At 35.6% G+C, this 23,318-nt stretch overlaps 4 protein-coding genes across 10 annotated transcripts; 2 read left to right on the plus strand and 2 right to left on the minus strand.

Annotated features, from left to right (window-relative positions):
• Positions 1-1,213: 1,213 nt before the first annotated feature.
• LOC18046963 (GEM-like protein 2) lies at positions 1,214-2,773 on the minus strand. Of its 2 annotated transcripts, none has more exons than XM_006444601.2 (4): positions 2,405-2,773; positions 2,185-2,286; positions 1,717-1,991; positions 1,214-1,643 (listed from the first exon to the last, which is right to left on the minus strand). In XM_006444601.2, the coding sequence occupies exons 1-4, from the start codon at positions 2,472-2,474 to the stop codon at positions 1,440-1,442; spliced, it is 651 nt and encodes a 216-aa protein (XP_006444664.1). In that variant the 5' UTR covers positions 2,475-2,773; the 3' UTR covers positions 1,214-1,439. The 2 variants fall into 2 exon arrangements, with proteins under 2 accessions (XP_006444664.1, XP_024044950.1); XM_024189182.1 differs by having other exon boundaries at positions 2,399-2,773.
• A 1,014-nt stretch (positions 2,774-3,787) lies between these two features.
• Positions 3,788-6,774, plus strand: LOC18046964. 3 transcript variants are annotated; one of them, XM_006444602.2, is made up of 2 exons: positions 3,788-4,057; positions 4,582-6,774. In XM_006444602.2, exon 2 carries the CDS (start codon positions 4,673-4,675, stop codon positions 6,440-6,442), a length of 1,770 nt encoding a protein of 589 aa, XP_006444665.1. In that variant the 5' UTR covers positions 3,788-4,057; positions 4,582-4,672; the 3' UTR covers positions 6,443-6,774. The 3 variants fall into 3 exon arrangements, with proteins under 3 accessions (XP_006444665.1, XP_024045728.1, XP_024045729.1); XM_024189960.1 differs by having other exon boundaries at positions 3,788-4,038; XM_024189961.1 differs by having other exon boundaries at positions 3,788-3,863.
• Positions 6,775-7,753: 979 nt separating this feature from the next.
• On the plus strand, positions 7,754-19,585 carry LOC18046966. Of its 4 annotated transcripts, XM_024186912.1 has the most exons (14): positions 7,754-8,406; positions 8,494-8,850; positions 9,003-9,182; positions 9,764-9,899; positions 15,848-16,182; positions 16,992-17,121; positions 17,340-17,468; positions 17,608-17,652; positions 17,995-18,074; positions 18,392-18,488; positions 18,620-18,709; positions 19,077-19,130; positions 19,256-19,321; positions 19,408-19,585. In XM_024186912.1, exons 1-14 carry the CDS (start codon positions 8,018-8,020, stop codon positions 19,558-19,560), a joined length of 2,241 nt encoding a protein of 746 aa, XP_024042680.1. In that variant the 5' UTR covers positions 7,754-8,017; the 3' UTR covers positions 19,561-19,585. The 4 variants fall into 4 exon arrangements, 3 of the variants coding, with proteins under 3 accessions (XP_024042680.1, XP_024042681.1, XP_024042682.1); XM_024186913.1 differs by lacking the exon at positions 19,077-19,130; XM_024186914.1 differs by lacking the exon at positions 19,408-19,585 and having other exon boundaries at positions 19,077-19,170.
• LOC18046977 (probable plastid-lipid-associated protein 10, chloroplastic) lies at positions 19,580-23,231 on the minus strand. The gene is made up of 9 exons (XM_006444605.2): positions 22,990-23,231; positions 22,718-22,857; positions 22,472-22,585; positions 22,229-22,363; positions 21,668-21,763; positions 21,327-21,407; positions 20,505-20,591; positions 20,261-20,322; positions 19,580-20,180 (listed from the first exon to the last, which is right to left on the minus strand). Exons 2-9 carry the CDS (start codon positions 22,853-22,855, stop codon positions 20,063-20,065), a joined length of 831 nt encoding a protein of 276 aa, XP_006444668.1. The 5' UTR covers positions 22,856-22,857; positions 22,990-23,231; the 3' UTR covers positions 19,580-20,062.
• Between the last annotated feature and the right edge of the window lie 87 nt (positions 23,232-23,318).

The following is a 23,318-nucleotide window of genomic DNA, read 5'->3' on the forward strand; positions in this document are numbered from 1 at the left end:
AAAAATTATTAGTTCAAATTTGATGCAATTTCCACGTAATAAACTAAGAATGTCGTATATGATACGATCAGATCAACCACCCTTATCCTCCTATTTCCTTATTTCTATAGTTGCTAAGACCATGTCAAAAAGATTCATCTAGTTTTATTTTTTTAAATGCTTAATTTATATACTTTTGTGGTAAATTAGAAGAGTGAAAAAGTAAGGCCAAAAAACTTTTCAAATAAAAATATATTTATATTATTTTAATTAAATTCTTCAATCACTAAATTTAACTATCCTCCATTTTTTCAATAATGGAATGATAATATTTTTCTCTCTTTAATAAAAATAATAGTATAATATTATTTAAAAAGAGAGAAAAATCACTCTTTAATAATAAAGTGAGAGAAAGATAATATCATTTAAAGATTTTTTTATTTTTTATTTTTTACTGATGTGGCACTTTAAATGAAAAGTGAAATATCATTTAAAGAGCCTTTTTGGTGATACTAACATTTTTATGTGTTCATAAAATGGTTTCAATATACTTTTATTCCCATTCATGATTTTTAAGTCAGATTGTGTCCATGCACCAACAAATAGTAAATTTAGAGAAGAGCAGGCCTTTTGACACCCTTCAAAATTCCTCATCAAATCGAATGTTATGATTTATATTTATATAAAATTTTAAGCTAAAAAATATATATTTTTGAGAAACTTTTAAGAGATTAAGATTATGGAGATAAAAGCTATATAATGAGAAGAAAATTATTTAAGATTTTAAAACTTTTATGAATTTTATAAATAAAAACTTAAAAGTAAATATTATTTTTAGAGTAAAATTATATACTATATAATAAATCAAAATATTCTTTTAATGGTAGATTTTAATATATAATTAGTGTTTTATAAATCAAATTGGGGATATTTTAGAAAATAAGAATTACTCTTTGGAGAAGCACGTGAACACAAAGATTTAAAAGCATTTGTCCAATTTCACAGCCTGCAATGGTGAAAAAGCGAACCTCGGGAAGCCCAAGTACTCGTTGTCAAGATTGTAATGGATGATAAACATGTAACATGTGTTAACAGTTTATTGCTTATTCTTTTAAGAAAAGAAAGGGCAGCAGTGCGGATGAAGAGTTTATTTATTTATTCTTTTTATTTTTTATTTTTTGAATACATGCTTGTGAAGCCTGAAGGAATCAAATATGGACAAATAATACTCGGCTTCCTAGCAATTCAATGTACAGCGTCAATAAAAAATAAATGTAGATTCAGCACCTGTGTCATTGCTCCTAATTAACCATATCAATACAAATGAAAATTCTCTTAACAAATTGCCAGTCAAAATTTATGCAGATAAGTTATTATACATACATATGTAAATTATTATTATTATTGCGAGAGGCTTGGATAGAAAAGATCAGTAGAGGAGAGGCAGCGCCCTTAAACAGTTAAACTGGTACGAGTCCTCCAGAAGTGTCGGGAAAACGGCGCAAGGCCTCAGTTAAAGTCTTGAGCGCCTTGTCATAGGATATAAACCCCATGAACCAAAATTCATAACCATCCCTGGTGACGACATGGATGTACTTTTCTGAAGGGTTCCATCTATTTGCAGAAGGATTTACTGTTCTCAGCTGATCAAGATCCACCACCACCTGCATGCATATAGAGTTGACATGAACGCACACAGTTCGATATCCAGATTCAATAGTTATAATCAGGTGATACCTTGAAATACACCCACTCCTGCTGCCCCGAGGAAGAATAATGAGAGAGGGGATAGTCACTGCAGAAGGCCATTCTTTGAGTTGATATATAAAGTGTCCCAATCACGGGTCCATTGGAAGTTGATATATAGCAAGCGTAAGCCTTTAGGAGCTTCTCTCCGGCCAGTTTATGAAATTCTTGTTGGAATACCTTCTCATACCCTCCTTCTGTAAACACTTTTGTCCCTTGAGCAATCTTTGCCATTGCTGCATCACTAAGCCTAGGACTGATCCTCACTACATATCGTACATACGTCAAAGTTCAAACATAAAAAAAAAAAAAAATTATATGCTGCAAATCCAAATTAAGCTGAATCACTCAATCAAAGATAGCTCAAAACCAATAAAATCATTCAATCAAAGAGCAAATATATATATACAGCTCAATACCAAAAAAAAAAAAAAGAAAACAAGAAAAAAAGGGGCTCACGGTGATGCCAGACGTTGTCAGCAAGGCACTCTGCTTTTCTGGTGGCATCTTCAAATCTTTTTCCACATCGGTTCAACATTTCACATATTTCACCCCATGACCCTGAAACAAAACAAACACTCACTTTATTTGTTACATAAAACAATATGATCATCATCTCTAGCTAGCTAGCATATTAAAAACCAAGATGAGTTAAATTTGAAAAATTCAAAACCCCCACTGTTGCCAGATGCAGGAAGAGGAGTAAGTCGAAGATAAGGGTTGTTGTTGTTATAGTTATCGGAACTCATGATGAAGGTGATCTTGATTTCCAAAGAAGAGTCTAGGTGGGGTGGGTCAATCGGCTTGCTGCTGAGTATATATATTTTGGGTTGCTTTTTACTTTTTTGTTCGTATTGATAATATTCTCCATCGATCAGTAACTAGTGGTTTTGGTAAAACGTCGGTTCTAGGAATCTAAAGTAAAGATATGTGTCCACTGTATGACGATGATGACGGTGATAGGCATAGGCTAACGATAAGCTAAATAATGGAATGGAATGGAATCTCAGGTGCTGCTACTGTTTGTCATTGTGGCATATTTACTTATAATAGCAAGAAGCATTTGCAAGAGGAAGCTCCTTCATTCTTCTTCCTTTTTTCTTTCTTTTTTGGCTAAACGCGATGCGTCGGGAAAATATGACAAATCGGGAATACCAACAATCAACCACACAAATCCGGCTTGCACGACTTGTCAGGTAAAATTTAATTTGTGGTCACTGATGTTAATATATGAACCATTATTCAATATTCGGCTGATATCAACTATTGTTCAAGAGGAATGAACCACATAAGCTCGAATTACGTATTGGTTTTTCTCTTAAAGTTATGCTGAGCTAATATTAATAGCCAGGTATACACAATTTAATGTCCATCGTAATAAACAGGACCTTATATAACAAAATGGTCTAGTTTTATGCAAGTTTTAGATTGAAACTATATAAACACTAATTATATTCTCTCTCTTTGCTTGAGGAGTATTTAAATGGTAAAATAATACTTATTTAATTATTGATATTATTTTAATTGATTTATTATAAGGAACGCGAATTATCTACCTAATGTGATAATAGAATTGATATTACTATCATGAGGTTATTAGTCATCAGATTAGGATGATCAAATCATTATTATGTAATTATATAAAAAAAATTGAGAAATTATTAATTTTCTCAAGTTAGTTAAAAATATATATATATTGACGCACAAAAAGAAAAGGTTTTAAATGAATTAAAAGAAAAAAAAGTTTTAAAAGCAAAACCCGCGCTTAAGCTGTTGCTGATCACGCCAATCAAGATTTAAATAGTTTTTTAAAGTAACAAAACCATATTTAATTGGTAATTAAGGGAGTGCCTGTCTGTTACTTGAGAAAAAAACTGTTGCTCCAGACTTTTGACGTCGATTCACTTCGGTCACTCACGGAAAGCTCACTGTACAAAATACCCACGAAGTGGCGAGAAGCAAAAGTACAAAATCAAAATTGAATTGCATTAAAAATAAAAGTTAAAAAAAAAAGAAATAGAGAAAAAATGGCATAGCCAAGATGGGAAAAAAAAAGGAAAAATGAGAGTGAAAAGGCAAAAAAGAACTAAAGTTATGGCGTTGTTGCCATTCTCGAGAGCTACACGTACAATACAAAGGTGAAAAAAAAAAATCCAAATCTGTTGCTTCACTTTACTATTTTAAGGGATCAGCCTCGTCATCTCTCGATCAGTTTTTCCCAACTGCAGCCTCGTATTTTATGCTTATTATTCTGCTTCTCAATTCCCCAGTCTCCAGATTGCCAGATTATTTACTTTAGTAGAAAGGGATTTGGTGAGCTCCGAAGTTAACGGTAAACTGTAGCTAGCGTTTTGAATTTTATCCGTAGGTTGAAGAGTAAAAAATTCTATTGAATTTATGAATTGCATTATTTTGATACTAAATTTGAGATTTTTATGTACAGCATTCTCTGTGTTTTGGATTATTTTGGGATCATTGGGTGGTATGGTTGTCAAATTGGGGGGAAATGCATATTTCAATGCTTTACTCCCTATTTTGTTTTAGGCACTGACTGTCTTTCCGCTGCCATATTTGCTGAGGTGGCTGTTTCTGCTCTCGTTTTAACCGTTAGAAATTTGCTTATGCATGCGAATTTTTTACTTCACCGAGATGTTTGAGGTTATATGCCTTACAATCTTGAAAGTTTGAGGTTGTTGATTACAGTTGTTAGATGATGTAGTTTAATTTACAGAAATTGAAATTTGAGGGAGTTGAGATTAAAAATTCCTCTGGTAGTCATATATTAGGACCTCAAATTTTAGAAATTGTTATATAATTCTTATTGATTTTGATGGCTGAAATCCGTCCTCTTTTCAGGGACCTTTCTTCTGGCGGCAAAGCTTTAAATTCACGATTTGTACATTTTTCCACGACTGGATTATAGACTTCACAATCCTTTTCCTTCTCAATGGGCATCCTGAAGATTGGCTTGCGAGGAGTTGGTGGCTTTTGCAATCAAATTTCTGATTTCAATGGTAAAGACATGAAGATGAAAAAGAGCACAATCCACGGGATAGACTATGAAGATCAATTTGATGATAATGAGCTTGCAGAAATGGGCTGTGAGCTTGGCATGGTGGAAGGCCAGCTTTGCAATATACCGTATGAACTTTATGATCTGCCAAATTTGAGGGAAATATTATCTTTGGAGACATGGAATTCATTTTTAACAGAGGAAGATAGGTTCTCTCTCTCGGCTTACCTTCCTGATATGGACCAGCAGACTTTCTGGTTGACCATGAAGGAGCTCCTTGGTGGTAGTGACTTGTATTTTGGCAATCCCTTAGATACATTTTTCAACAGATTGAAAGCTGGATTCTATCCTCCAAAAGTGACTTCCCTCAGAGAATGTTTGCAATTTATGCAGAGAAGAAAGTATTATCATTTATTAAGATCCTATCAAGACAATATGGCAGAGATGTTCAAAGAGATGAGCAGGCTATGGAACCAGTGTGATAGAAGTATTAGCAATCAAGAGAGAGTTCATATGTGGAGAACAAGGAGAAAACACAAGGGCAACAATTTGCTTGATCTGAATACAATCCCTGAGGATGGTGATTTCTTATGTGAGGAAACTAACTCAGATGCAGCTCTGCATCATTTCTCAAAGAAAATAAACTCACTGGCTAGTAAAAAATCAGACAATATATTTTCTTCTCTGTCTGCCAATAGAATGAAATTTATAACTTCAAACTGCAATGCAAAGGGCCCTCTGAAGTTAAAGGAATCTTTGTACGGTTCAGTTCAAAACCCCTATCCGAAAATAACTGCCAGTGACATCTTGGAGAGATCCCGAACTCAACCAAAGGGTCTGCTGAAAGTAGTACCGAAGGTTCCTTTCCGGCTAGATAATACGAAAGTGGTACAGAGACAACCACAACTGACCTCACTGGCTAGTGGAAAAGGTTTAGTAGATTCTAAAATCCCTTCTTTGCCGGCACCTGTCTACTTCAGGGATACAGTTGGTCTACATGAATACCCTCTCCTACAGCAGAAAGTTGGTGATGTTGACGTGCATACAACTTTGGAGGAGCCTCAATGTGTGATGAATCAGCAGGAAAGAGCCATAAAAACCGGTAGATATTCAGAGAGTTCCACTTCGACAAAAAAGACGAAGAGGGAAATGAATCCGTCATTGGATGACGTTGATGATTTAGGAGTCCAGAAACTGTCTAGAAGCAATGCAGGAAGGGCTTCTAATGTTGAATACGAGTCATTAATGGATACCACAAGTGAAAAGAGATACCGGTTTGGAGGTAAAAATTATTGGCAGAACTTGGGTCTTGGAAGTAAAGGAATTTCTGAGAGTTCCTTAATACAATTTCCCTTCAGAATTCAGTGCTATGGAGGAGAGTGGCAGATAAAACCCATGCAAGAGCAGCTTGTTGCAAATCATCCAAGAATTCCGGATATGGTCTCGAACAATTCAAATCTAGTTGTTGGTAAACATGAAACATATGTGGCATCTCCTTCAGATCAAATGAAGGCCCACAGTGATGCCTGTGTCAAAATCTCAGAGAAGCTTACTGGTAAACCCAGTATCTCAGAGGAGTCTAAAGCTGAGCTTACACTTCCTTTGACATACAAGAGAAGGAAGGCTCAAGTAAAGCACAACTCAATTCAGTTTGGCAAGCCAATAACAACAGGACTTGACTTGAACTCTGCAACCTCAAAGTAGTCAAACGCATGATAGAGGGATTGTGCAAGCTGTGAAGTTTAAGGTCACGGGGGGAAAAAGACACACTCTTGAAAAAGGAATTTTAAGCTACACCTTACAGCATTAAAGTAGGTACTTCTTGCTAATATCAAACTTCGCCATCTATGGTTCATAAAATCGCTTATGCTTTGCATCCTTTTTTGTAAATACGCCACTGTATATTGGTTAAAAATAGCCATTTTTGGCGCAATCCTGTTGTTGAACAAAATATTATTAGCTGCCTTGCGGTGTCAGAATATATTGCATACTAGAAAGATAGTTATTGAAATATTCTCTTCTACATCTGCTATTTTAGACCATCGCATTGGAGATGTCTGACTCTGATGCAATATGGTGGTTAAATTTACCGTTTGTAGACTGTGTTTTTTAACATTGATAGACAAGTGAACTGACTTTCCAAAACATTTGCTAGTGATATCAATTAGTTTTTTAATTTGTAATGAGGCCTAATAGTTTGTGCTTCACTATGGATTCATCCCCATCATATCATTTAGTTGGCTGAACCGGTGCATGAGAAATAAAGAAATTTCTTTCACCTGGTTTATGTAGGTCACGTGCTGTTTAAGTTCTGTTGAAAGTCATGAGACATGTCTCATGTGCTTTCCTTGTATGCCAGTCTCTTTGCAGCATTTTTTTCATTATAGTCAAAGTAAAATTTCATTCTTTGCACTGGATGGTCAATTGAGATGTTGGACAAATCAAACCGAAGTGGTAGTAGTTTCTTGTAATCTTATTACCCTGGTCATGAGAGTATGAGAGCAGAGTTAAACACGGTTGCGCTCTTCCACTTGCGTACCTGCCTAAGGCCTGAATCCCTGATTTCAATTCGCGAAGGCTTTTTGTTTTAGAATATATAATGATCAGATTCTAAAAGAAACCCATAATTATTATTATTTGTAATTGCAAGTATTCATCTTTCCCTACCTCCAATTCTTTGCTTCTAAGTTTGAAGCAATGTAGCAGTGTGTACGGATACTTGGCCTGCGGGAATATATGAAACCTGTCTATTCAATATGCAGCAGTTACCTGAGAAATAGCAGTTAACCCTAGCGATTCCGTCGTCCATATACTTTTTAATCCATTCTTTTCTAAAATCTCGAGTGAAAAAGAGATTAAAAAAAAAAATTGTCAAGTCGATAATGATAAATTTTTATTTGTACTTTAAAATATTGTCTCTCAGAGATAAATTGAAGGCATACGTCAAGTGGCACGCTATTTATTAACGGACGAAATGACACGGGAAGCGTTCTTTTGAAAAAACAAAAACAAAAACTAAATAAATAAAATAAATGGCAAAAAAGCCCAAAAACGGCATCACCTTAGATCAGCAGCAGCTCATTCTTACTTAGCCGTGATTTCCTTATCCAAAAATTAGCGTTTAATAGAATTCCAACCGTTAAAATTTTCCCGCTAGAGTCTCTCGCAACTTGCCTAGGCAGAGGCAGGCCTCTGAAGGAATCGTCTCGTTCTCGTCTACCAGAAAAAAAAAAAAAAAAAAAAAAAACAGAAGGAATTTTCCAATCAGGTTATTGATCGATGTTATCTTGTCAAATTCTTTCCTCCTCATCATCAACGACTCATCGTTTATTAACAAGTCGTACTCTTTCTTCTTCCACTGCTTCTGCGCTCAAAGTTGCTAGTAGTTCTTTGAGATTGCCGGAACTATCCATCGATGAGCCGTTCAAATCTGAGTACAAATCAAAACCTAACAAGAAAGATGTTATCGAATCCAATACAAAGAAGTTAAAGAAGGATGTGATGCCTAGTAATCAAGATGAAGACGAAGATGAGAGAATTTCAATTTCAAGAATTCAAGTTCCTAGACAGAAACACATCCGGATTTCCAAGGCTGAGCTATTGGATGCGATCGTATCAAAAATGTTACACTCTCAAGACGATAAAGATCAGTTTCTCTTAATCTCCTCGTGAGTTATCTTTAGGGTTTTCGGACATTTCACCTAAAGTATTTGAATTTCTCAGCTTTCTTGTGGCTTAAGTTAGTTTAACTGCAGGTGTTTGGACTCCATTCTTCATGCTGAACACAAAAGCATTTTAGAAGAAATGCGAACTGATTATTGCTACACGGACTCCTTGAACGATGAAGGATTATCAAGTTCAGAGACGGAACTTGTAATGGACGACAATGAATCTAAGTTGGATCAAGTTGTAGCTAATGTGGAGAATTCTGACTCACCAGACTCGGCTAGTGATACGATCAATGGAAATGGCGGCATGAATCGGTTTGGTGACGTTGAAGGACAGGAGTCTGAACTTGATAAGTTATTACCTTTTAGTTACGGTCTTGACTTATGGAATCTTTTGGGTTCTTCAGTGAAAAATGTCAAAAGTTATTCTGATAGGGAATCAAGGTTTGTCACTGGCCTGATTCTTGATGGCTTTGTATGTGTTTCAAGAAATTGACACCCACACTTGATTGAATTGTTTTTCTATGTGCCTGCACAATTGAAATTTTAGAGATGGTTGTATCTAGATTTTTGTTCATTATGCAACATTTTTGTAGACTAGCTGTTGCCACTCGTTTCCAGCGTGCTTTCATGCAGCTTCTTCATAATGCTCAATTTGAAGAACTTTCTGCTGAAGATTTGAAGTTGACCTCTGCTTTAAACTCAGATTATCTCCTAAATCTGCCAATTTATGTAGACTGGAAAAGGGCATCTGAATCCAATGCAATAATATTCAGGTAAAAACTATCATACTATCATTATACCTTTCTTCTATTTTTATTTTCATATAAACTTCTATCCAATTTTATGGTAAGGAACCCTGAAATATCTTTGTAACACCCTGAAAATTGAGCTGGAGTAACAAATTCCGTTGGCTTTTTCAAATTGAATTTAATGATGATAATTATCAGCAATCACGGGTATTACAAACTTTCACTTTGTAGCTTTAAGGAGCAGTTGTTGCAAGAGAAGTGCAGAGTTCAGGTTGCTGTTAAAGAATTACAGATGGAAGTTCAATTATAGTAATTTATCATTTTAAACGGTTTTATTTGACCATTTTTCTTTATGGACTCTCCTGCAAATTATCATCATCATTGAACATAATTTGAAAATCTACAGCAACTGAATGGTTAAGCAATTTTGATGACATGATTAATGATTTCAAAATTTAGAAATCTAGTGCCACCATACATGACTGGCTGATTTGTTACCGTACTCACTTTTCTGTTTTGGACTTGCCATTTTTCACATTTTTACTATAAAAAATCTTGTCAGTAGAATGTTTAAATTTCATGTGCAAACACCATTTCCCTTATAGGCGAGGATATGCAACCGAGAGGCAGAAGGGTCTATTAATTGTTGCAAAACTGGATTACTTACAGTCCAGACTTCTGCAAAGGATCTTCTTTGTTATCTCAAAACCATTGGGGAAAGTTGGCAAATGGATAAGTGAGGTCATTGCCTTTTTCCTTGACTATTTCACAGTTGTTTATTATCATGTATTTTATGAGTTGATTTTTGATGAATGATTAGCTTTTTAGTAATGTCTCATTGTTGTTGATCTTTAATCAGTTTTTGATTATTTGTTGGTTTTGAGAGATAGGCCATAGTGTTCTTGTAGCAAGGTCATCTAGAAGAAGAGTTCTATCTCTGGTGTACACCCATCAAATTGGAAAAATAGTATTGAAAGACCGGCAGGCTTATTGGGATAGTTTTCTGTTTAGTAATTAACATGCTCATTTTAGAAATTGCCCAAAATTTGAATGTTGAATGGATGATTTCAACGCAAGACAGGTACGAATTTCTGTCCTCTAATCTGTATATTAGCAGTGATCAGAGACAAGACTAGAGTCAATGACAGTGGTTTGACCAGTGGAGTAAAGATTACTTAGACTAAACAGGATCCAAGTTGAAGATCCAGTTATGAAAAGGTGCGGATGTAGGCTGATGTAGGGAGCAAAGATATTTTAATATATTATTTGACAGACAATTTGCCATTGATAGAGCTGAATGGCTGTGAGCATTTTCAGCAAAATAGTTGTACACTGTATTTGTGGTAACAAGCATTATCCTTTTATGATGGTTGTTGAAAAGATTAGCAATGTGCTCTTAGCACTGAAAACATGGTCATATCAAACAACAGATACAGATGCAATCATGATGAACAGGATTTCAAAATACATTTTCACTAGAGTCAGGTATGCTGAAACTGATTCGATGAAAATCCCCTTTTCATAGAATCTTTTTAGCGAACCATAACCTTCAGAACCATCAAGGCTCTATAATGTTCTATAAGGATAAAGTTCCATTAATTTTCTCTAGACCTGAAATCTAGTGAGTATGAATCTGAGAAAATTATTGAAGAAATATGTATCTCTTTTTCTTATTTTTTACAATAGGATTACATAATACATATATAGATTCTAAACTACATAACGTGCAAGAGTAGGAAAGTAAACAACTAACTGCAGACCAAGAAAGTAGGAAACAAACTCTATCAAAAAACTGAAATTCTATCCCTATCTTTTTTCTTTTCTATCCCTATCTTTTTTCCTTAAAAATAGGATAGAAAACATGTGACTTTTCCACACTCCCCCTCAAGCTGGTTCGAAGATATCAATCATTCCCAGCTTGCTAGTTAGTGACTCAAAGCTTGATTTATGAAGTCCTTTAGTAAGAATATCGGCTAGCTGCTTTGTTGTTGGAACAAAGGTCATGCATATCAAACCACTTTCTATTTTCTCCTTGATAAAATGACGATCCACTTCAACATGTTTAGTTCTGTCATGATGAACAGGGTTATGAGCAATGTTTATTGCTGCCTTGTTGTCACAATACAACTTCATAGGAACATCAATAATAATCTTCAATTCTTCAAGTAGCTTCTTTAACCACAAAAGTTCACAAATACCATGTGCTACTGCTCTAAATTCAGCTTCAGCACTGCTTCTTGCAACCACTGATTGCTTCTTACTCCTCCAAGTTACCAAGTTTCCTCCCACAAATGTGCAATACCCTGAAGTTGACCTTCTATCAATAACAGATCCAGCCCAATCTGCATCAGTATATACTTCAACTTGCAGATTGTTATTTTTCTTGAATAGCAGACCTTTTCCTGGAGTTTTTTTCAGGTACTTGAGAACCTTGTAAACAGCTTCCAAGTGCTCTTTACATGGAGAGTGCATAAATTGACTAATAACACTTACTGCAAAGGCTATGTCTGGCCTAGTATGAGACAAGTATATCAACTTACCAACCAACCTTTGGTAACTTTCTCTATCCACTGATTTTCCTTCAATTGCATATCCCAATTTGTGATAAGGATCAATAGGAGTGTCTCCAGGTTTGCATCCCAACATGCCAGTTTCCTTGAGCAAGTCTAAAGTATATTTCCTTTGAGAAACAAAAATGCCTTTACTGGATCTTGCAATTTCCATGCCCAAAAAGTATCTTAAGGGTCCAAGATCCTTCATCTCAAATTCTCTAGCAAGAACCTTCTTGAGATTTTCCATTTCTATTACATTGCTTCCAGTCAAGATGATATCGTCTACATATACAATGACGATCACAACACTACCATCAGTGAAGTGTTTAAAAAACATTGTATGATCTGCTTGACTCTGTAAATATCCAAAGCTACGAACAGATTTCGTAAATCTGTCAAACCAAGCTCGAGGAGATTGTTTTAAGCCGTAAAGTGATCTCTTCAACTTGCACACTTTTTCAATACCATATTCATTCTCAAAACCTGGTGGTAGATCCATATATACCTCCTTTTCAAGCTCTCCATTAAGGAACGCATTCTTAACATCTAACTGTTGTAGTTGCCATCCTAAGCTTGCTGCAAGAGACAACAAAACCCGAATGGAATTCATCTTTGCCACGGGAGCAAATGTTTCTTGGTAGTCAATGCCGTATGTTTGTGTAAAACCTTTCGCGACGAGCCTAGCTTTGTACCGCTCAAGTGACCCATCTGCTCTGTATTTAACTGTAAAAATCCACTTGCAACCCACTGGTTTTTTTTCTTCTGGTAACTTGACTAGTTCCCAAGTTTTGTTTTTTTCTAGAGCTCTCATCTCTGCATACACAGCATCTCTCCATTCTGGAATAGAAAGAGCATCTTGTACAGATTTTGGAATTGCTATAACAGACAGGTTAGCTGTAAAAGCTCTAAAAAATGGAGATAATCTATGATATGACACATACTTAGAAATTGGATGAAGAGTACAAGACCTAGTTCCTTTCCGTTATGCAATTGGAACATCTAGATCATTTGTAGTTTCTAAAACAGATTCTGAAATAGGATTAGAATGAACGTTACCTGCAAGTTCCAAGTTGCCTGTGTTTGGATCCGAGTCTTGGCAGTGAGGAGAGGAATGATGATTTGACCTTTTCGAATTCCGTCGTGTGTAGACTTGAAGCTCTGGTTCTGGAACTCTCTCTAATGATTTTTCATTATTCACAATTGATGGCATTGTAGAAGGAACAGGAGGTACACAAGACATAATAGGCATTGGAAGAGATAATTCCCAAAAATGATCTTCCTGAGTATGATCTTCCCCCTGAAGAGAAGTTTTGGGAAAGAAAGACCTATTTTCAAAAAATGTAACATCCATTGTGACGAAGAATTTGTTAGACAATGGATCATAACATTTGTAGCCTTTTTGAGTAGGAGAATAGCCAAGAAATACACATTTTAAAGCCCTAGGATCAAGTTTGCTCCTGTTCTGTTTATGAACGTGAACAAAAGCAATGCACCCAAAAATCTTTGGTGGTAAAGATGTGAAAACCTTAGCATAGGGATAGACTTTTGTGAAAACATTTAATGGAGACTGAAAATTAAATATTCGGGTAGGCATACGATTTATCAAGTATGATGCTGTGAGAATGGCTTCACCCCAAAACTGTTTTGGCACTCTATTTGTGAACATAAGAGAGCGTGCAACTTCTAATAGGTGTCGATTTTTCCGTTCAGCAACACCATTTTGCTGAGGAGTATCTACACAAGAGGATTGGTGCACAATGCCATTTTCCATGAAATAATGACCAAGGGCAGTAGCAAAATATTCTCTCCCATTATCAGTTCTAAAGACTTGGATTTTTGCTTGAAATTGTGTTTGAATCATGGTATGAAAGGTTTTAAAAACTGTTGCAGTTTCTGATTTTTCTTTAAGCAAGTACACCCAACAAACACGAGTGTGGTCATCAATAAAAGTTATGAACCATTTAGCCCCCGAAATGTTTGTAACACGTGAGGGTCCCCAAATATCACTGTGTATAAGAGAAAAAGGTGCAGATTTTTTATACGGCTGTGAAGGAAAAGATGCACGATGATGTTTGGACAATACACAAATTTCACACTGAAACAAAGAAGGATTTTTATTCTTGAACAGTAAAGGAAACAAATGTTGTAAATAAGAAAAACTAGGATGACCTAATCGGAGATGCCACAACATTATTTCATCTTCAATAGAGAAAGTTACTTCATTATTTGCTGCCTGAGCTTCTCCACACAAACTAACATCCTCCTCGAAGTAGTACAAACCATCTACCTCTCTAGCACTGCCAATCTTCTTCCCCGAACACAGGTCCTGAAATTCACAATAGGAAGGAGAGAATTTAGCAATGCAATGAAGATCCTTGGTAATTTTGCTAACAGATAAAAGATTACAAGACAAATTAGGAACATGAAGAACAGATGTTAACACCAAATTTGTGGAGATAGGAATAGATCCTTTTCCTGCTACGGAAGATAGTGAACCATCAGCAATTTTAATTTTTTGACTACCAGAACATGGAATATATGAAGAAAATAATTTAGAATGGCTGGTCATATGATCGGTTGCTCCTGAATCGATGATCCATGGATCTTGTTTCTCATAAACAACTCCTAGAGCAGTGAAATTATTACCTTTTTGGGCTAAAGAACTAAAGGATGAAGGATTTGGGAGAGATTGTGACTGATTTAGAAACCTGTACAGTTGCTCTAACTGCTCTTTAGTGAAGAGTTGAGATTCGGTTTCTCCAATATTGGTTGTCGGCTGATTCTCCCCAACAACTTGGAAACCACGACTATGTTTACCAGAGAATTTATTGTTTTTCAGATTTGGAGGTTTTCCATGAAGCTTCCAACATGCATCTCTGGTATGTCTTGGCTTATGGCAATAATCACACCAAACTCTATCCTTCTCATCACTCTTCTTCAGGTTTTTGGTTCCACCAACCAGTGGAGCTTCTGGTGTAACAGAGATCAAGGCTGAGTTCTCTGCTGAAGAACCTCCCATCATCACATTCTTTCTACTTTCCTCTCTTCTTACATAAGAAAACACTTCCCTGGTAGAAGGAAGAGGTTCCTTGCCAAGTACTCGCCCACGGACTTCATCAAGGTCTGAACTCAAACCTGCTAAGAATTCAAATACACGCTCTTTTTCTAACATCTTCTTGTATTTAGCACTATCAACAGCACATTCCCACTCGCCATCATAGTACTGATCTAACTCTTGCCATAAGCCCTTCAAAATATTGTAGTATTTAGTCACTCCTTGACTACCTTGTTTGGTTTCTCGAATTCTGGTTTTTAGATCATAAATCTGGGCAGAATTTCCCAAATCAGAATAGGTCTCAGTGACAGCATCCCACAAATCTTTTGCTGTTGGCAGAAACAAGTAAGTTTGACCTATTTCTTGTTCCATTGAATTCACTAACCATGACATGATCATTGAGTTGTCAGCATCCCAAGTTTGAAACTTTGGGTCGTCTTCAGCTGGTTCTTTAATTGAACCAGTAAGGTAACCAATCTTCCCTTTACCTCTGATAAACATCTTCACAGATTGGGACCACTGAAGAAAATTTTGACCATTCAATTTATGGGTTGTGATCTGAAGTGATGGACTATCATTAGAAACATAACTTGATGGTTGTAGATGCCGTTGCAACTGCTCTGAAGATAACTCAGAAGTTTCTTGCTCGCTATTCTTTGACATTGGTATTCAAATAGAATTGAAAACTAAACCCAAGAATCAAAGAGCGTCTCTGATACCATGAGAAAATTATTGAAGAAATATGTATCTCTTTTTCTTATTTTTTACAATAGGATTACATAATACATATATAGATTCTAAACTACATAACGTGCAAGAGTAGGAAAGTAAACAACTAACTGCAGACCAAGAAAGTAGGAAACAAACTCTATCAAAAAACTGAAATTCTATCCCTATCTTTTTTCTTTTCTATCCCTATCTTTTTTCCTTAAAAATAGGATAGAAAACATGTGACTTTTCCACAGAATCTTTCTATTGTTATTGTAAGGTACCTAAGTAGTTTCAATAAAGATAGTTGTGGGTAGCTTCTGATCATATGAAGTTTGTTGTTGACACATTTGATATTTGCTGCTTCTTGACAGGCTCTTAGTAAAGCTTGTCAGACAGAAGAAGTACAGGAGGTAGTCAATAGAATGAAGCTTTGGCTTGAGGAACTGTCTCTTTTCCGTCAATCTTATTTTAGTAACGAACAAACTTCTGATAATCTGCTGGGAGCAGACCAGCTTTCAGACGGTGAGCTTCCTATTTGGTTGGCAGCACAGAGGGCAGTCAGCCGATATGAAGGATTTCTGTCGCCAGTTGGTCCCCGGGGAAGGCTCTTGAGAAAACTGCTTAAATGGATTGGACTAGCACCTTCTACCCCGGAAACTCCTTTCCAGCTTGAGACTGATAGTAATGCTTCTGAACCGTATTCAAGGTTTGTGAAGTTGAAATTTACTCTTTTTTCTTAAAAAAATAATTTTTTCATAGCAACTTTTCATAATTTATTTGTTGAACCATATTCAAGGTTTGTGTCGTTGAAATTACTTCTTTTCTTTTCTTTTTTTAAATTTTTTCACAGCAATTTTCCACAATTATAAATTTTCTCCTTTGTTTGTTCTCATTCTGCTAATGCCAGTATGAAACTCAATACTGTGCCATTAATAATTGTTAAAATTAAAACTTAACAATGAGTTGATAAAGAAATGCAGTATTATTATTTCTTACTAAGAAGAATCTAATGCTTTGATAACACATCGAGGTGTCTATGCTTTTTTTTTTTTTTTGACAGGTTGATTTTATTTTATTTTATTAAAGTTTTTGAGATTAATATTACCTTGAGATGAATATACTCTTACTTAGTATCAGAGGGCTATCTCGGGAAAGAAATTGTGAATTCAAGCACAGTCTATGGTGGTAAATAAGATGGTTTACCTTTTTGTCTTTAATAAGTCAATTTATGTCCATCCAAGAGATTAAATCTCGATTATTTGATTGTAAGTGATATCTTGATTGTAAGTGATATCATGACTGTGGATGGCCTTGGAGCATTAACATTCCATTGGAAATCTGAAGACCTTCAGAGTTAGTTGTGGGAATTATCTGACACATGATAGTGAAGATCTATTTATATGATCCTGCAATTTGTTTTGCTTGAAGGTTTGTCTAGCCATTTTAGTAAGCATGCAATAAAAGATAGAACATTACCATTTGAATTGTTGAACTAACAGAGGACTGCTCTCCCAGGCCAATTTCCTTATCAAGGATATCACTTAGTGATATATGGAGGCCTGCTACGGGGAAATACTGCGGAAAAGATATATGGAAAATGTTAAAAACTTCTGTATCCATTCTCCTCTCGCAATCAATCCTCCAGGTATCTCTTGTAAACATAATCCACTTGTCTTTAATAATTTTTCTCCCTGTTGTATAAATATTTATTTGAAGACATGTTTTATTTTATCCACTTTTAGCTCATAACAACCTAAGTATCATGTGATTTTAAACTACATGGTATTGGACAACCCTCATTTCTATAATTTTTGTTATTAGATGTTATTATTGTTCTTAAATTTTTGTGCTTTTCCTTATTAGGAGCCAGCATTCCAAGAATTAATTTTGCTTTATACGGATGACGTGGATGAAAAAGAAACTAAAGATAAAGATGAGGTTCCATCATTGCGGTTAAAGATTTATGAGAGAATTCCTATTCCAGATTTACCCGTAAATACTTCTGACACTGCAAAGTCTGTTGATTCTCTCTTTGTGTTTCATTTTTTTTCATTTTTTTTCGTGTAACTTTTTTTATTTATTCTTCAGGCATTTACTAACAATTTTCACATTGTTTTAAAATATTTTGTAGGTTATATTTCCTCACAAGAAGCTATCTTTTCGTATCATAGACACGGTAAGAACTGATTGAATACATCTTGCATGATTCCTCGGTAGAGTCACAGCTAAAGCTTACAACCTGTTGGATTTGTTTCATATAAGACTCTGATATATTTGCAATGAATTTTGATGGTACCCTGTAATATTAAAGCATGGCAGTGGCTGGACCTTGGTCCTTGAATTTGATCTGATTCAAAGCCAAGTACAACTTAAGTAGTAAACAGTGTCCCAAAAGTTCTAATTGATGTTTTTGAAATTAGTGAGGTTAAAAAAGGTATCATAAGGCTTTTGCTTCGGACTTTTCTTCACTTGCTTTGGACTTTTCTTCACTTCACTCAATATCATGAACTTTTTGTAGGTGCGGTTGGATGTTGCGTCAATTTTGGGGCTTTTGGCATACTTCATTAATTACAAATTTGAGAACATCTCATCTTCTCCGTATGTCTATTTTCTGTTTAAAATGACTTGTTGTTTTACACATAACAGTGCATTTTCTGCTGCAGTTATGAAAGGTAATTATATTTTACCATATTTTGTTTTTGATCCAAGGAAAGTAAGGCTCAAAGAGAAAATGTTTACCGTTGGTATTTCTGTGCTGCTCACTTAATCAGGATTTTTTTTTAATAGGAATTGACAATTAGTTCCCATTCTTGCCCTCTTTTTCTTGAATTACTGGTAGCACATAATTTTTTCTTAATTTTTATGCTTGATTTGAAAAAAATTTATAATGTCATTCTTTTTTGCTTTTAATACAGGTCAGCAATATTTCTTGATGTCATTGCTATCAGTGCTCTCATAATATATGTAACCCGTGTGGCTTTGGGTTACAAGCAGACATGGGACAGATATCAGGTGGGTAAACCAATTTACTTCGCATCAAGTGTTTGAAATTATTCTACTTTAAAATTATAAAAATAAGGATTATACTTTCCTATTTATTTCAAGATATCCGGCTAATTGTTTGAAGGAATCTGTTATTGCAGCTTCTGGTTAACAAGACACTTTATGAGAAAACCTTGGCAAGTGGCTTCGGTTCAGTTCACTTTCTTTTGGATGCCTCTGAACAGCAGCAAGTGAGGATCGTTTGTTTTATTTATTTTTCATGAAATGCAAAGATAGTCTTCTATTTTGTATAAAACGTAATGACCCAGAGATTGTCAAACCTTCCATGATCTTTAGTGGGATTCACAAAACTTTTAAGACATAACCTAATTAGAAGGACCTTTTTAAAAAATATTTATATTTCGATTATAGAATTTGAATGTGCCAAGTGATCTTTGTCAGTGAATTTAGCTGGATCCAGTTTCATGTCTACATGAGAATTACGGGTCAAGCCACTTTTTAAATTAAATTCTTATGAAGAAATAGGAATTCTATTCTTTACTTCATCTATTATGACTGGATTTTACAATGAGATCCTATTCTTACTTTTGAGTCCAGTACAAGGAAGCTATTTTGACATATGGAGTTCTGCTAAAAGAAGGGAATGGCCAGGTTTGCCCTTCCTAGTTCCTAACACGTCTTAATTTATCTGGTGAAATGTTGCACTCAATATACGTTTTTAAGGTTTCTCAAATGAGAATGAATTTGGATCACCAAGGAGCCCTTTCTCGCTGCAGGTCACTTGTCGCCGAACTGTTAAAGACAAATGTGAGCAATTCATGTTTGATGTTTTTAAAGAAAAGGTAAAACTGCATTGAGTCTTGAGGTAATTGATTTGTAATGTTGCCCATATCGTCGAAAATTGATCAGTGGGCTGCCATGAATGCAGGTTGAAATGCCTATTGACAAGGCAGCGAACATACTGGTGAGGTTGGGCATGGCGAGAGAAATATCAATTGATGGAAGATTTAGTTTGCAGGCAACTCCTTGCCAACAGGCATATGAAGCCCTACAAGAACGTTGGGATGGTTTGCTTGGTTAATTTTACTTCCAAATTCTGAGGTCAATTACCAGGGAAAATAGAAAATTCATTAGAAAATTGATCAAGTTAGTTTCGGAAGTAAATTTGGGAAAGCTACAGATAAAATGCTGCATATCTTCCCATCACTTTTGTATACTTGCAGTTATAATCATGGCCTATATACAACACAAGCATTGAGCTTCAAAATCACGCTAATAATATAGTCCTAACCCTTCTGGTGGTGTAAAACATTAATTTACATATCCTAGAAAAATGTATAAGGTAAACACCCTAAAAAAGTTTCTTCACTTCCTAGTTCCATTTCTTTCTTAGCGCTGCTTCTGCAAGGACAGTACAACCATGTGGTAATTGGTCATTTCTCTATTTTTCAGACTTGAAATTGCAGTGTACACGGTAAGAAGGTTGTTTCAATGCTTTGGTTTAAGCAAAGCTCTTTGTTTAGATTTTGCTACCTAAACCAAACTTTTCCTCGCACAAATTATAAGTAGTTAAAAGTTGTTCCCTACAACTCAAGAGGTTGAGCTTTGGTAAATACAAAAACTCCGCCACCTCCAACTGCACGCCCTAAAAGCATGTTATTATCCAGGTAGGAAAGATAATATAGTCCTCCAACTGATCGCCTGCGGTGCAAGTTCATATTTGTATGTAAACACTAGATCCATAAATTAAGCAAACATCAAAGAATTTGGCTGTAAATTACCTCCCAGGGGTTGTGTTTGTCACTGGAATTTGAGCTTTGAAAGCACGGATAAATTGCAAAATCTGCACATAAGCATTCATTATGAATGATTCCTAAGAACCTCAAAACAAAAGATCACCATTAAAGGTTTGCCACACATAATTTTGAGTATATTTCATATCAACAGGCGTTGTAACCAAAATAGGAGATGCACAAGGTTCCGTACTGAACACCAGATTGAAATTCGGGATAGAAGTTCATGTACCTGTAGACTTAAAAATGAACGGGGTAGTATTGCTGGAGCTATTAGAGCTTGCAACTCCTCACTGATGTAAATGTTTTGAACAGTGACCTGTAAATTCAACCAGCAGGCCTCAAATAAAATAAAAAACAACCACCTTCTTCTTCGGTCCTAGAAGTAACTTCTATACAAATTGAGGATTCAGCAAAAGACAATCTCAAGGCTCAGTGAACCAATTTAAATGAACCCTTAAACACAGAATCATCAAACCAATTTAAATGAACCCTTACATACAGAATATCTCCTGATATGGGTTAAAGCTTAAGTTCACCACAAAAAACCTATATATCATGACAACTCATTCAAGAAGATAATGAAGCAATTACAGTCAACAAACGACATCTTTAGACTGGAAATAGAGAAAGAAAAATTAATTTGGCATATTGACAGGCAAGATGATGTGGTATAGGATTATTAGAGAGCCAGAAGCATGAAATATCCACCAGCTCTAGCATTGCATTTGAGGTTGAGTTGTGATGCCTGTCCTAACCTGGGAGGAGGAAACAAATAGCTATACATCTTTCAACATACTTATCTGCCTCAATTTATTTGTACTGCCTCAAATGGTAAATCTATGGCCATCAAGGAATAACTGGTCAAGTACGAATACAAGGACGCATATCATCTTTCTGAGTAAAGATATGAATGGCTTTGTCAATTACAGGGAGCAAGTAATGCGGCCAATAGTGCTGTTTGAACTTTTAACAGAAGACTAGGAACTATTTGCTGGTGATATAACTGAAAACTTTTGTAAGTCATGTTCTATGTAGGGGTTGAGAAGCTGACCTCTTCAAACTGCAGGTATATGTTACGAACAGAAACAACATCGAATTTCGCAGAAACAACCAGAGTGGCACCTTCTTCTTTCTGTGAAGCAAAAGAACCACAAGATTTATTCAGCAGAAGTTTCATGGCAGCTCAAGTGGTGCTTTATTTCCATGGAGGAGTAAAATAAGAATTTTTCAAGAAGAGACAATTAACATGTTTCAAGTGCGCCTTATATGGAAAGACCGAATAGATGCCACTATCAATAAAGCCAGAGAATGATTATTTCACAATTTTATTCCAGATCTATGAGTGCAGAATAAAACTCAAGATAATGAAGTGGAAGCTAAGTAGAAGTTTACCTCTAACAAGGGAGGAACGCTCCAGCGAACAACATTACAGATGACACCTCCATCAGACTTGTCACGGCATTCAAATTTCTGGAATATCTGCCCTACCTACCCCGACAATCATGCACAAACATGTGATACAGCAAGATATCAAGAATAGACATTTTTAAGATGAAAAACAGAGAAGAACATAAGCGAAACCATATCAATCCATCCAGCAAGTGGCATTTGACAAAAATTATGATATGAGACAAGCCATTCCACATAACTTGTATGCTTTTTAGCAATTAAGTTGAGAAATAAAGCATTAGCCAGGAGTTCGGGACCTAACAAAAGAAATTCCCTTCAGATAAAAGTTCTTGGAGCAAAGTTATAACCAAAGTAAGCAAACAGCAAACTAATCACTTCATTAGTTTCAACAAGCCTCCTTTAGCATTCTTTATTTCCTAATTAACAGAAGGAACACACCAAAGAAAGTTCATAAAAAATGATACCCAGATATTATAATAAACAGAGATTAAAAAGAAAAGAGAGAGGTAAAATGAGTAATAACATTTGTTGATTAGTATATACCTTAAAGAACGGAAGTCTGGCAGCAGCTTCGAAAAGAACAAGGACATCAGGAGCAGAAGTATACTGCAGCCGCCATGTCCCATCCAACTTTACTAGATCAATTGGCTCACCCATGTTGCATCCCTCCAAGCCCACCTGCCATTTTAAACAAATCCTTTTGCCTTCCAATCATTCACTCCCTCCCCATTCCATCAAGTGAGCATCTAAAATGAGATATAGAGAAAAGGAGATGGGGAAACAGACCAGAGCCTCCTCAATGATAGAGCGTTGATCAGCATTTGTATTCTGGCCGCGTTGTGTTCCCTGAATTGTGCTCAATAGATCGTGTTTCTTGTTCTCTAACTCAAACTCAGATACCTGAAACCCTAATGCTCTGAGCCAATTAGCACAGAAGATGGATGACAGATAGATTTACAGATTATACATTTAACAGAAGAGAAGAAGCATTACAGATTATACATTTAACAGAAGAGAAGAAGCAAGACAAACCTGTGTCCTATCAACAGCTACAGTTGCTGAACCTGAAACTTTCATCTGACTATACAATTTTCTAGTGGCATTTGAACTTGTTAAAGGCTTTACCCTTCCAGTTGCAAGGTGAAATGAAGAAGCAAATGCGAGTGCCATTTCTACACTTTCAGTGACGGTTATGGATTAAAAGTTAAATTATAAATCAAGAATTACAAGCGCGACTGTTTTTGCCAAATTATTGAATTGGTTCATTCGACAACGTAACAGATAGTGTGAGGCAGTATAAGTACCTGTCACTGTGGAGCTGTGATAACGAATTAGCAACTAACAAGCGAGAGACAAGAAAACAAAGAATCTGATTTTTTTAGCGGAAAGAATTTCTGAGAAAAGATAAAAGATTTTGCTTTTGAATTAATTTCTTTTAAAATACCACTTCTAAGAAGGCAAGGTGGAAATCTGGAGGAATAGCCGAACGGTTTGGCGTGCGTCTTGTAATAAATTTCAGCCAAATGAATTTCTCTGGCGTGGCGTACGACTGACCGCGCGCCTATTCTCAGTACAGTTTTCATACTTAAATAAATAACTCTTCTGATATCCCCCAAAAAAAATAAATAAATAA

This window comes from Citrus clementina, unplaced genomic scaffold (genome assembly GCF_000493195.1).
Source record: "Citrus clementina cultivar Clemenules unplaced genomic scaffold, Citrus_clementina_v1.0 scaffold_3, whole genome shotgun sequence".
NCBI classification, from domain to species: domain Eukaryota; kingdom Viridiplantae; phylum Streptophyta; class Magnoliopsida; order Sapindales; family Rutaceae; genus Citrus; species Citrus x clementina.